The sequence below is a fragment of the Salmo salar genome, chromosome ssa06 (genome assembly GCF_905237065.1).
Source record: "Salmo salar chromosome ssa06, Ssal_v3.1, whole genome shotgun sequence".
Taxonomy (NCBI): Eukaryota; Metazoa; Chordata; class Actinopteri; order Salmoniformes; family Salmonidae; genus Salmo; species Salmo salar.
In genome coordinates, this window is record NC_059447.1 from 66,817,041 (window position 1) to 66,831,975 (window position 14,935).

General features: G+C 44.2%; 1 protein-coding gene and 1 non-coding gene across 2 annotated transcripts in view; one reads left to right on the forward strand and one right to left on the reverse strand.

Moving 5' to 3' along the window:
- Positions 1-10,135, forward strand: part of LOC106607875 (tumor necrosis factor receptor superfamily member 21) — a 36,526-nt gene extending 26,391 nt beyond the window's left edge. Inside the window, exons 5-6 of the mRNA XM_014205335.2 lie at positions 6,971-7,178; positions 7,525-10,135. Of these exons, the coding sequence (XP_014060810.1) occupies positions 6,971-7,178; positions 7,525-7,754 (438 nt within the window). The 3' untranslated portion in view covers positions 7,755-10,135. The remainder of the gene's footprint in view (positions 1-6,970; positions 7,179-7,524) is intronic.
- LOC123743599 (U7 small nuclear RNA) lies at positions 8,760-8,812 on the reverse strand. Its single transcript, XR_006770455.1, has one exon. It is a non-coding gene; the product is annotated as a U7 small nuclear RNA (small nuclear RNA).
- Positions 10,136-14,935: the final 4,800 nt, after the last annotated feature.

A 14,935-nucleotide genomic window follows, 5' to 3' on the forward strand; every position in this document is an offset into this window, starting at 1 on the left:
GTGGTGACCAGCCCTCCTGCCTTAAGGGAAGGGCCCTCGTGACTGTCCTGGCTTGGCCTAGCGCTACTGTACAGTACAGAGGTCAACGTAGAGAGACTGGCCAGTGGGGAAAGTGGATCATTCATCACGCTCCACTTTTCTCCTAACTTCCTCCCATCTCTCAGATACGTATCATATTATCCCCATGTCCAGTGACCTTCTCTGCTCAAGGTTAGATTCTAACAGTTAAGGGCTTGTAATGGTCGTCTTATGAGAGATATTGAGACCCAGAGATATATCTTACAGGCTGCCTATTGTAATTCTGCTTGTCGTCACTACTTAATAATCCTTGGATGATGGTAATATCTAGTGTGTTTTGTCTCAATCGATGTTGGAGGAGATTGTAGGTAATAAATCATTTGGTGAGGGAGGGAGGGAACAGGGAAGCAGAAGCACAGTATGAGTAGGGAACATAGTGTGCTGGAGGCTGCTCTCTCCCCTCCCTCCCTCCCTCCCTCCCTCCCTCCCTCCCTCCCTCCCTCCCTTGTTTTTCCTCAGTACACTCTTGGCCATTTCTACAGATTTTCTCCTCATTCCATTGAATCAGCACTGGGTCATGTGTTATAAATAACTTAAGAGTAAACCACCAGGAAATGGTAATTCGTGAGGGATACTCTGTAAGGAGGGATGACCATTCATCATGCAGTGTGCCTCTTATTGGTACCAGACAGAAATGCTGCAGACAGACAGTATTGTAGGTGTACACATATGGTATTCTTCCTTACAGGTATGATATACAACCATGTGGTTCCACTGACGTAAGACTTCCCCATCCATGTGATTCATAAATGAGGTGTCTGTGTGTGGTGATTCCACCAGAGTGGGCTGGCTGCCTTATGTATGGGAGGGAGGGAGGGAGGAAAGGAGAGAGGGAGGGGATGCTGTTTCCTGCTGCCACCCCAGTTTTGTTAATTCATTAAGACACAGCTTGGAGCCATCCTCCATGACTGGGTTGTTTTTAAACAAACCGCAGGTGGTGAGCCCCAAACATTGCTAATCTGCCTCCCCAGCTGATATTCTCTCATTCCAATAGTGTGATTTCATCATAGCTGTAAGGCAAGGAGCCTGAAGCAGAAAGGACAGAGGCTGATCCAAGTTGTTTGTGCGTGTGTGTGTCAGCATGTACTGTATGTGTCAGCGTGTGTTGGTATGCGTGTGGAGCATGTCCTCCTGTTTAATCTTGCAGATGACCATAGCTGCAGTGTGAGCTGAGCTGTGTCTCTCCTCCTGCCCTCGGTCTCAGCTGGTTAGGGCTGACTGATGGAGTCACTGCACTGTCAGTGTTAAATGAGGCCTAGCCATAGACCAATGATGCTGAAGGGCCTTGGCACACTGTAGTAGTTTACCCTAGGACACAGAGATAGATCCTTTTACTGATAATGTCACCGCAAAAACACTTTTGCCCCAGCATATGGTTAAAATAATGTGTTTTTACTTCTCACTGTCTGTTTCTTTGCAGCTGCAAAAGACTAGGGTACATGTTATGATGCTTCAGTCAGCAAGGAACCTGACCTACATGACTTTGTCAGACAAAACACCCTCCCCCATAAAGTCAAATGAGTGCAGTTGGAGCACCAATCTGCTCGGCATGTTTTGTTGCTGTAGGATATGTTTTTTCTATGTAAGGTATTTCTGAGGCACCCTCCCGCTCTTCTCTGCGCCCCAGACAGACACGTTTTAGCCTGCTCCAAAAAAGCACTCATCAGTCATCTGAATGATGCATTTAGAGGAAGAGATTAAACATCACAACACATTGGCTCTCTGTGGCACGCAAGACCTCAGGTCAACTCCTCGTAAACAAACTGCTTTAACAGAATGAAGATTCTCTCTTAGTGCTTCAGTGGTTGTTGTGTTTATCCCCGCTTGGGAAAAAAGTCTTGTCCCAAAGGTCCTAGCCAGCTGCCTCTGTCTGTTTTCTTCTTCTTTCCCTCTGGTCCTCTACTCCCAGTAGGAGCTTTTCCATCCACACCAAGGCCACTTCCCATAATAAGAGTTCTAGCCTCCCCTTCAAGCACAATGCTACACACGGAATCCAATTTCAGACATTATTAAGTGTTTACTACTCCCATTAAAGGTCCATTCATTCGTTCAGAGGCTCAGGTGCATTCTCCAGTCTGCACAGGAAGATGGTGCCGACAGACATTGTCGCCCTATTTCTAGCTCCTAGCCAACTTTGCAGTATTTTTTAAATATTATTTCTTATATTATTTGCTCAGAACATTTCTTGCATTATTACCTACAGCCGAAAATAACTTTTGGATATTAGATTGGAGATCACTCAACCAGCAAATCGACCAGAAATTCTAATTCCCTGAATTTAATCCTTTTTTTTATCTCCCCAAGACAGTTCCCTTCTTCCCAGGGGCAGCTCCAAGACTCCGCTGCTGGAGAACAGGAATAAGGAGTGGGCTCCAAGTCAGACTCAGGAGGCATGCATACAATCCACCACTTCCGTGTATGTTACTCGCTAACGTTAAGTCCCTGGACAATAAAGTAGACGAGCTCAGGGCAAGGATCTCCTTACAGCGAGACATTAGGGGCTGAAACATACTCTATTTTATGAAATCATGTCTCTCTCCGGATATACTGTCCCCTACCATTCAACCAGCAGGGTTCTCTGTCCATTGCGCGGACAGGAAGAAAGAACTCTCCAGGAAAAAGAAAGGTGGAGGTGTATGTTTCATGACTAACTACTTGTGGTGTGATTGTGTTAACGTACAGGAACTCAAGTCCTTTTGTTCTCCCGATCTGAAATACCTCACCATCAAATGCTGACCGCATTACCTCCCAAGAGAGTTTTCTGGCTCTCAAGGAACTACACTCAACTTTATGCAAACTGGACACCGCATATCCTGAGGCTGCAATTATTGTAGCTGGGGACTTTAATAAAGGAAATCTGAGGAAAACGCTACCGAACTTCTATCAACACATATTCTGTGCTACTCGCTCATCGAGCATTCTTGACCATTGCTACTCCTCCTTCCGGGACAGCTACAAGGCTCTCCCCTGCCCTCCCTTCGGCAAATCAGATCTTGCCTCAATGTTGCTCCTCCCCTCCTATAAGCATAAACTTAAACAGGAAGCACTCGTGGTAAGGACTGTTCAACATTGGTCTGACCAATCAGAATCTATGCTTCAACTTTATTTTGATCACGCAGACTGGGAAATATCCCGGGTTGCCTCAGAGAATAGTATCGACGTATAAACTGAGTTGGGGACTGAGTTCATCAGGAAGTGCGTATAGGATGTTATCCAAACAAAAAAACGTGGATAGATGGCAGCATTCGCGCAAACCTGAAAGCACAAACCACCGCGTTTAACCTCTGCAAGGTGACTGAGAACATGGACGTGTACAAACAGACCAACTAAGGCAATCAAAGAGGCAAAACAACCGTGTAGGGACAAAGTGGAGACACAGTTTAACGGCTCAGACACAAGATGTATGTGGCAGGGACTCCAGACATGGATTATAAAGGGAAAGCCAGCCTTGTCGCGGACACCAACGCCTCGCTCCCGGACAAGCTAAACACCTACTTTGCCCATTAACCCTCACAATGCTGCCAGCCCAGATGGCATCCCTAGCCACATCCTCAGAGCATGTGCAGACTAGCTGGCTGGAGTTTTTACAGACATATTCAATCTCTCCGTATCCCAGTCTGTTGTCCCCACTTGCTTCAAGATATCCACCATTGTTCCTGTACCCAAGAAAGCGAAGGTAACTGAACTAAATGACTATCGCCCCTTGGCATTCACTTCGGTCATCATGAAGTGCTTTGAGAGGCTAGTTAAGAATCATATCACCTCCACCTTACCCGACACCCTAGACCGACTACAATTTGCATAACGCCCCAACAGATCCACAGATGACGCAATCACCATTGCATTACACACTACTCTATCCCATCTGGACAAGAGGAATACCTTTGTAAGAATGCTGTTCATTAACTACAGCTCAGCCTTTAACACCACAGTGCCCCTCCAAGCTCATCTATAAGCTCGGGGCCCTGGCTCTGAATCCTGGACTTCCTGACGGGCCGATCCCAGGTGTTGAAGGTAGGCAACAATACCTCTGCCACGCTGATCCTCAACACGGTGCTCCACAAGGGTGCGTGCTCAGCCCCGTCCTGTACTCTCTGTTCAGCCATGACTGTGTGGCCATGCATGTCTCCAACTCAACCCCTCCCCTGAATGTGGCTTCTCTTAATGGCATCTGTACTGTAGCTAGGTTTCCATCCAATTGGCGACTGATGTTCATGTGAATATTCTAAAATCTGCATAAAAACATTATGCGCATTTTCCAACCAGAGATGTGTTTCTATCAAATTGCCTTGTTTCGCATAAAAGGCTGTGCGTGATGACGTAGTGCACATAAAAACAACTTTTGCCGTTAAATTCCCATGTACCGAATAAAAAATACAAGTTAAATGGGTTTCCATCGCTTTTTCAACTGGTTTTGTCAATAAAAATGTTGCGCTATATAGCGAATGTGCACACTCTGGTCTTGGCAGATGCGCTCTAGCCAACAGCTCGCAGATACAGTGCGCGTAAAGTCTACATGATGAGATTATTATGGACAAAAGAGTGAGATCATTTTTATTTGTCAAACTGCAGGCAAGCATCTATCTTCATGTCACCAGAATGAGACCCTGGATATTTATTGTAAATGAGCATCAAGGTCATCACTGTGTACTTTCAGGTAGGCCCTTCATCACATCTGTTGGGGAAGATGTTTAGTATCAGCTGTAACATCAGTGGTTGCAGCGTCACAAGAATACTGTCTATGAGGGAGAAGCAGAGAAAAGAGCTGCCTTTTAAACAACGCGCCCAGTGTCCTACATAACCATAGTGATGCTGAAATTTCTCAGTGTTAACATATGAGGATTCACTTTAGTGGTAAAGGCTCTCTTGACCCACAATGTCTTATGATATTGCAGTTTTTCCATAGCCTACTGTATTTTGCTGCTGAACAGGGTTTATGACTAAACATGCAACACATCTCTCCTAAGCTCCAAAATTTGTCGCTACTCACATTAATTAATCACAGATACTCTGCAGATTCAGTAAAATATCAGTGTTATTTGTGATCTAATTAAAATGTGGATGTTCTCTGTGTCTCTGATGCCTCAGCAGTTCCTCCCTACACAGGGCCAGACCCCCTAGCGTGTCTATTGTGTGTTTGAGTGTGTGTGCGCTTGCGTGCCTGTGTGTGCCTGCTGCCTGGTGTGAGTATGTGTGTGTGTGATGCGTGACAATGACCCTACCCTGGGGTCTGCTGTGTGTGTGTTGACAGGCTATGTCAGTGACTCAGCCAGATCACTGTCTCTCCTCTAATGACTCAGTCACTGGCTACTGACAACTCAGAGAAGCATCTGGAATGGTGACACCATTTCCCCCTGTTTTCTCCTAATTCTCCACGATGAGTCGATCTGAGTTCAGGTATTTTTAGTCTCCAGGGGTTTCTCTGGAGGGTTAGTTGGTAGGTTTTGTAACAGCTGTTTGTAACATAATTTGGCCAGGGCGGCGTAGTGCTCCAGTCATCGTAGACGTGTCATCGCCTGCCTATCTGACCTAGTGCACAGAGGAACTTGTTATCAAATAGGGGAGATAGCAGGGGCTGCATATGGGTCATATACACACGCAGAAGTAAGTGAGGTCTGTCTGATGCCACATCAAGCTGTTTTATATTGGATTTTATGTTCGCATCAGAAGTTTTCCATTGCGCTCCCATCACCTGCATGGAATTCCATTGTGTTTCTGTGAAGCCATATTGAACTGTGTTCTATTGGATTTTCAGCACCCTGAAAGTTTTCCATTGCATTTCCATCGCCTGTATGAAATGCCCTTTACCATTTCCTTCGTGCCTCACTCACAGCAGAGCCTTTTTTTCTACAGTACCGAAGTCAAAATGTAAGTCTCTCATGAGCTCATCTGGTCCGGTCACCACCAGTTCACTCCATTACCATACCGAAGAAGACTGTTATTTATGTCTTCCCAGAGCCCCAGGGCAAGCACAGTGGTGTACTATACCTGGTAGTGTGTGGCTGGGCCCATGTGGTCTGTGGGCAGTACATTCCTGCTCTGTCCAAGTCCACAGAATCCCTTTCATGTCTGGCCGGTTGTGTACGCTCCCTGAGGCAAGGAGAGAGAGTCACGGATGGGAGTGGGTGGTCTGGGGCTGTGGGCTGGCCCGCTGTGTCACCTGACGCAGGCTGCATGGGGCTGGGCACACAGGAGCTCCCTGTCCTCTCCCTGCACTACGTAAAATGGCCTGTTTCCAAACTTGTGCAGGTGTATCCAAAAGTCTAATAATAACCACTTGTACCATAGTAGGCATAAGTCGTGATGTGTAAAGGATTCAAAAGTCAACAATTGCTAAAGTCACTGACTCTCTGTGACATGACAAGCCTGAGCACTCAGCTCTTGAAATGCTATTAGTTCATGACAATATTGAGGTGCGAGTGTCAGGATATCTTCCAACTATCTAGCAATCTCTTTAGCGTTGGCACTTCTCAGCATGTCACCGGCTGGACACAATTGCAGTCAGGATCAAAGTCACCATTGAGTGGTGTTCCCACTATCAAACAGTCGCAAATCGCTTTTGAGTCATCACAGATATCATACTTTAAATCCTCAGAGTGGCAAGCAAGACACAAGAGCCTTCAGAGGTGTACGGATAACTAAGAGTACGAAACTGAGGTATTTGGTGCAGTGGTCTGTCCGGACAACAGCGTGACTCAGAACACTGCTTTCTCAGCCATTGGTTTCCAACACTGACACTGACCCTCTCCTCCCCTCTCCCTCTCAATTCAATTCAAGGGGCTTTATTGGCATGGGAAACATATGTTAACATTGCCAAAGCAAGTGAAGTAGGTAATATACCTTTCTCTCTCTCCATCTCCCTCTGTTTCTCTCCTCCCCTCTCCCTCTGCAGTTTAATCTGAACCAGCTGATGACTGTGAATGTAACCCCGAGCCACAGTCCTGTCCACAAGTCTTTGGACTCTCCTGGGGTGGTGGAGCAGTCTCCTGTGGACCGGACCAAGGGCTTCTTCCCCGACGAATCAGAGCCTCTGCTCCGCTGTGACTCCACCTCCAGCAAAGACTCCGCCCTCAGCAGGACCGGCTCGTTCATCACCAAAGGTAAGCACATATTATGACACAGTTCTGTTTCAGTAATGATGCTAAGCAACTGGCTCCTACAGAGGTGACATACTTGTATTTACTGCCCCCTTCTGGTTATAAAGTGCACCTGATTTCATACTCCATTATAGCAAGTCATCAACTATGAAATCTTTGAGAAATACGTCTTAGTCATCATAAGGATGACTGGGCTTTTATTCCCAGCAGCAGAGCGTAACTGCTAATTTAGTCATTCATGATTTCCTATTTTATGGACAACAACAAGCTGTAGCTAACATCCATAGTATGTTGCAGTCTATCCTCCTCCTCATTCTGACATTTTCTTCCTCTCCTCTGTGACTTCCAGAGAAGAAAGACACGGTGCTACGTCAGGTCCGGCTGGACCCGTGCGACCTGCAGCCCATCTTCGACGACATGCTGCACATCCTAAACCTTGACGAGCTGCACGTCATCGAGGCGATCCCCATGGCAGAGGACAAACTGGACCGCCTCTTCGAGATTGCCGGGGTCAAGAGCCAGGAGGCCAGCCAGACCCTGCTGGACTCGGTCTATAGCCACCTGCCTGACCTCCTATAGGCCCGCTGCTGTGGAGCTACAGACCTATACTGTGGTCAGGGGACTCCCTACTTCCTTCTGCTGCAAACCCCTTTTCGGTGTGGCTTCCTCCTCCCTCCACCCCCCCCAAATACTCTGAGGCAAGCTAGTGAGATGCTGCTCTATTCTGGATAGTCGTCTACACGCCTTCATGACCGCCAATCGGCTATCCTCCATTCCTAGCAGCCTGACTTAGTCCCCCACTAATACTATGGTCAGGGAGCCTCCCTTTTTTCCCACCTTTATTTAACCAGGTAGGCTAGTTGAGAACAAGTTCTCATTTACAACTGCGACCTGGCAGTTGTAAATTCTCTCTCTTCTCTCTCTATGATCCTGCACACTCTCACCCCCAGGCCAGACCATACAGCCACATGCCTGACCTCTTGAAGTCTCCTTCCATCACTCCCCCCATGTTGAGGGGAGGGGTCCGGGGTCCAGGCCCCCCCCCCCACAGCCCCCCATGGTGAGCCTCCCTGCCTGGAGGAAGGGCAGGACAGAGTGGCCAGGCTCTGTAACCCAGCCTGGAGTTCTGGACAGACATAGCACCACCATCACCACTATGCTCATTAAACCATTGCTATTGCCCTTGTGTCAATGTAGCATTAAACAAGTGTTCTCTTTACATTTTTGAGATTGTTGTGGGTGTGTCAGCCAGTGCTATAAACCCGTATTCACTCATTCATGCAAGCAAACTTCAACAACACACTCATGCACAATGTCTATAAATGTCAAACATCCCACATGAAGAAATACTATAGTCTATACTATGGTAGGAATACTACAGTATTCACTGTAGTGTGTTTGCTAACTTTACTGTAGTATTTACTATAGTATACTGTAGTATTTACAGTTTACTATAGTATACATACTGTAGTAAAAACAAACAGTAGTGTATACTATATTAATTACTGTAATGTTTTTGCAGACTGTAGTATACTGTAGTATTTACTGTAGTGTTTTTGTTTTATTATCTTTGACATAGAAGTGGGGGGCATTCTCCTTGAAGAAACCTACTGGAGAAATACTAAGAGCAAATTTTCCATAACCTGTAGGTAGTGCTGGGTTCTGACACGGAGAGTTCAGAGCTTCTACTCTTTTCTATAACCATAGGGAACACAATATATGGTCTATACTTGGCATGTAGGTTTCAAACTTACGGGTGGCCCAAATTGGGACATGGGGGAGGGGAATGGGCAGGGTACAGTATGTACAAATTATATACTGTAGTATTTACTATAGTTAAAAAAAAAAAATGTTGTGGATTGTAGTATTTTTGCAAACTTTTTTGTAGTATTTACTAGTGTTTTTTTGTGGATAATACTGTAGTATATACTATAGTATTCTACAGTACTACAACATTCTATACTAAGTCCTACACATAATCGAGGGATATTACAGTGTGTACAATTTTATAGTATACTACAGCTTACTGCATACTTCTATAGTAAATACTGTACTATTCTAGAATAAACTGTAGTATTTTTTTATGAGGGACACTACGACGCACACTCATGATGCACAATGTCTTACACTAATAGTAGGTAATATGATTGATGCACTAATTCTTGTTCTTTGAGTAACATAACCATTTCATCTGTATTCATTCTGCCATATGTGCTTCAATGTCTCTTTGAAATGCTGTTTACTTACATGTCACATATATTTTTTTTCTACATTTATTTTGAGTATTATCATTTGTAGTTTTTTAGCTTTTTGATTTCTTAGCAACTATGTTTGTCATGATTTCAAGGGCATTCTGATATGTCCCAGCTTGGTGTAATGAGACCATCTTACTGGATGTAAGATATGCATAGTTGCTCCATATTCTACTTGAATCTGACAGTCATCTTCTGGATTGTGGTACTTGATTAAAAAATAACAATGTACAACTATAGTTCCTTTTAAATTCAACATCTTAAAAAAAGCACCACCAAAAAACATGTTGCTGTGAGGTGCCAGTATTCAACTCACAGATGTTAGGAAAGGAACATAGACTGACTTTTTGCCAAGGTATTCTGGTGCTAGACTTGAAATTCTCTAGTTGGGCATAATACCAGGATGATATGGGGGCTTTCAGGACAATCACTACTAAAGTATTCTGGACTTTGCGGAGGGTAAAATAGATGCAGCTGCTCTGGACTTTGTTGGACTGAATTGAAGTGTTGTTTGAGCTGTCCACATCGCTGTTGGGTCTAATGTAGGAGTGTGAAGGTAAGCATATAGAACGAGTCTGAAACGTTGAAGTTGAGGTATACTGTACATGTACTCTGGTGGCTGTTTTTAAACATAACACGTGTAACCAGTACATTTACTATTATGTAACATCTTAAATCAACCAATTAAAGTTAAAACGTTTGTCATAATGTGGAGTGTGTGTCATACTTACTGTATCTCTCTTTCAGCAAGAATTTGTTACAGTGAACAGGTTTCCATGTAACCTTTTTATGCGAGTTATAACGACACAAGGCGAGACTCAGATGCAGACACGGGAGGAAGATGGTTTGAGCTCTGATATGTATTATAGTCCAAGGGGTAGACAAAAGACAGGTCGGGGACAGGCAAGAGGTTCATAGCCAGGGCAGAGTCCATAACGGTACAGGGCGGCAGGCAGGCTCGAGGTCAGGGGCAGGCATAATGGTCAGGCAGGCGGACTCAGAGTCAAGACAGGCAACAGTTCATAACCAAGTCAGAGTCCAAAACGGTACAGGGCGGCAGGCAGGCTCGAGGTCAGGGGCAGGCAGAATGGTCAGGCAGGCGGACTCAGAGTCAGGACAGGCAAGGGTCAGAACCAGGAGGACGAGAAAAACAGAGAGTGGGAAAAAACTGGACCTAAGAGAAAAACGCTGGTTGACTTGGCAACAAGACGAACTGGCACAGACAGAAAACACAGGTATAAATACACGGGATAATTGGGAAGATGGGCGACACCTGGAGGGGGTGGAGACGAGCAAAAGAACAGGTGAAACAGATCAGGGTGTGACACGAGTAAAGTACATGTCAGATAAAAATGTAATGACAAGCCTGATGGAAACAGTAAATTTGTTGGTAAACTTTCCAAATGTCGACAAAACAAAATACGCTATACAAGATGGGATATTTTGGTGTCAGTAAAATGTATTATGTGAGAAATTGTGGTGTAAATGCTTTTGTGTGCAAATATTGATAAAATATCCATTAAATTGAAGCAAACTTAGAGTCACGCATTAATACAGTATGTTGTGAGGTCCTCTCACTAAGTCTCGGAAAGCATGCAGTTTATTAGGCTACAGATGAAATAAGTTATGATGAACTTTACAGGGTGGTGAGAGTGCAAGTTGATGAGCTTGATGCTCCTTTCCAATAAATATTGAGGGGCTTAGTCTGTTGACATGATAATTGATGCTTGGCTGCCGTTTGAAAAATAAATATTATCTCGCTCTTTTTTCCATAATAATCTCATCATGTAAGCTATACCCACACTGTACAATGCATTCGGAAAGTATTCAGACCCCTTGACTTTTTCCACATTTTGTTACGTTACAGCCTTATTCTAAAATGTATTAAATCGTTTTTTTCCCTTATTAATCTACACACAATAGCCCACAATGACAAAGTAAAATCGATTTTTAGAAATGTTTGCAAATTTAAAAGAATAACTGAGATATTACATACGAATTAGGACCCTTTACTCAGTACTTTGTTGAAGCACCTTTGGCAGTGATTACAGCCTTGAATCTTCTTGGGTATGATGCTACAAGCTTGGCAAACCTGTATTTGGGGAGTTTCTCCCATTATTCTCTGCAAGTCCCCTCAAGGCTCTGTCAGGTTGGATGGGAAGCGTCGCTACACAGCTATTTTCAGGTCTCTCCAGAGATGTTCGATCGGGTTCAAGTCCGGGCTCTCACACAGCATGATGGTACTACCACCATGCTTCACTGTAGGGATGGTGCCTAGTTTCTTCCAGACGTGACACAGACGTGACACAAAGAGTTCAATCTTGGTTTCATCAGACCAGAGAATCTTGTTTCTCATGGTCTGAGAGTCCTTTAGGTGCCTTTTGGCAAACTCCAAGCGGGGTATCATATGCTTTTTACTGGGGAGTGGCTTCTGTCTGGCCCCTCTACCATAAAGGCCTGATTAGTGGAGTCCTGCAGAGATGGCTGTCCTTCTGGAAGGTACTCCAATCTCCACAGAGGAACTCTGGAGCTCTGTAAGAGTGACCAATGGGTTCTTTGTCACCTCCCTGACAAAGGCCCTTCTCCCCCGATTGCTCAGTTTGGCCAGGTGGCCAGCTCTAGGAAGATTCTTGGTGGTTCAAAACTTCTTACATTTAAGAATGATGGAGGCCACTGTGTTCTTAGGGACCTTCAATGCTGCAGACATTTTTTGGTACCCTTTCCCAGATCTGTGCCTTGACACAATCCTGTCTCGGAGCTCTGCGAACAATTCCTTCTAGCTCATTACTTGGTTTTTGCTCTGAAATGCACTGTCAATTGTGGGACCTTATATAGACAGGTCCTTATATAGAAAGTTGTGTGCCTTTCCAAATTATGTCCAATCAATTAAATTGTAGGACCAAGTTGTAGAACCAAGTTGTAGAAACATCTCAAGGATGATCAATGGAAACAGAATGCACCTGAGCTCAATTTCGAGTCTCATAACAAAGGGTCTGATTGCTTATGTAAATAAGGTATTTCTGTTTTTTTAAATTTGCAAACATTTCTAAATACCTGTTTTGCTTTGTCATTATGGGATATTGTATGTGGATTGATGAGGGAAAACATAATTAAATCAATTCTAGAGTAAGGCTGTAACGTAACAGAATGTGGAAAAAGGGAAGGGGTCTGAATATTTTCCTAATGCACTGTATCTATACCGAACACAAATATGAACGCAAATTGTAACAATTTCAAAGATTTTACTGAGTTACAGTTACATATGAGGAAATCGATCGATTGGCATGAATTCATTAGGCTCTAATCTATGAATTTTGCAAGATTGGGAATATAAACTCAGCAAAAAAAGAAACGTCCTCTCACTGTCAACTGCATTTATTTTCAGCAAACTTAACATGTGTAAATATTTGTATGAACATAACAAGATTCACCAACTGAGACATAAACTGAACAAATTCCACAGCCATGTGACTAACAGAAATGGAATAATGTGTCCCTGAACAAAGGGGGTCAAAATCAAAGTAACAGTCAGTATCTGGTGTGGCCACCAGCTGCATTAAGTACTGCAGTGCTTCTCCTCCTCATAGACTGCACCATATTTGCCAGTTCTTGCTGTGAGATGTTACCCCACTCTTCCACCAAGGCACCTGCAAGTTCCCGGACATTTCTGGGGGGAATGGCCCTAGCCCTCACCCAGACGTGCTCAATGGGATTGAGATCCGGGCTCTTCGCTGGCCATGGCAGAACACTGATATTCCTGTCTTGCAGGAAATCACGCACAGAGCGAGCAGTATGGCTGGAGGCATTGTCATGCTGGAGGATCATGTCAGGATGAGCCTGCAGGAAGGGTACCACATGAGGGAGAAGGAAGTCTTCCCTGTAACACACAGCTCAGTCCGATGATGCTGTGACACACCGCCTCAGACCATGACGGACCCTCCACCTCCAAATCAATCCCGCTCCAAAGTACAGGCCTCTGTGTAACGCTCATTCCATTTGACGATAAACGCGAATCTGACCATCACCCCTGGTGAGACAAAACTGCGACTCGTCAGTGAAGAGCACTTTTTGCCAGTCCTGTCTGGTCCAGCGACGGTGGGTTTGTGCCCATAGGTGACGTTGTTGCCGGTGATGTCTGGTGAGGACCTGCCTTACAACAGGCCTAGAAGCCCTCAGTCCAGCCTCTCTCAGCCTATTGCGGACAGTCTGAGCACTGACGGAGGGATTGTGCGTTCCTGGTGTAACTCGGGCAGTTGTTGTTGCCATCCTGTACCTGTCCCACAGGTGTGATGTTCAGATGTACCGATCCTGTGCAGGTGTTGTTACACGTGGTCTGCCACTGTGAGGACAATCAGCTGTCCATCCTGTCTCCGTGTAGCGTTGTCTTAGGCGTCTCACAGTATAGACATTGCAATTTCTTTCGGTGTTTTCCAGAGTCAGTAGAAAGGCCTCTGAGGTGTCCTAAGTTTTCATAACTGTGACCTTAATTGCCTACCGTCTGTAAGCTGTTAGTGTCTTAACGACCGTTCCACAGGTGCATGTTCATTAATTGCTTATTGTTCATTGAACAAGCAAGGCAAACAGAGTTTAAACTCTTTACGATGAATATCTGTGAAGTTATTTGGATTTTTACGAACGCCATACAACGCCATACAGTGCAAAAGTATTCATCCCCCTTGGCGTTTTTCCTATTTTGTTGCATTACAACCTGTAATTTGAATAGATTTTTATTTGGATTTCATGTAATGGACATACACAAAATAGTCTAAATTGGTGAAGTGAAATGAAAAAAATAACTTGTTTAAAAAAATTCGAAAAAATATAAAATGGAAAAGTGGTGCGTGCATATGTATTCACCCCCTTTATTTATTTATTTTACTAGGCAAGTCAGTTAAGAACAAATTCTTATTTTCAATGATGGCCTAGGAACAGTGCCTTGTTCAGGGGCAGAACGACAGATTTGTACCTTGTCAGCTCGGGGATTCAAACTTGCAACCTTTTGGTTACTAGCCCAACGTCTAACCACTAGGCTACCCTACCGCCCCAAAATAAGATCTGGTGCAACCAATTACCTTCAGAAGTCACAGAATTAGTTACAGTTGAAGTCAGATGTTTACATACAGTTAGGTTGGAGTCATTAAAACTCGTTTTTCAACCACTCCACAAATTTCTTGTTAACAAACTATAGTTTTGGCAAGTCGGTAAAGACATCTACTTTGTGCATGACACAAGTAATTTTTCCAACAATTGTTTACAGACAGATTATTTCACTTATAATTCACTGTATCACAATTCCAGTGGGTCAGAAGTTTACATACACTAAGTTGACTGTGCCTTCATACAGCTTGGAAAATTCCAGAAAATGTCATGGCTTTAGAAGCTTCTGATAGACTAATTGACATAATTTGAGTCAATTGGAGGTGTACCTGTAGATATATTTCAAGGCCTACCTTCAAACTCAAAGTACCTCTTTGCTTGACATCATTAGAAAAATCTAAATAAATCAGC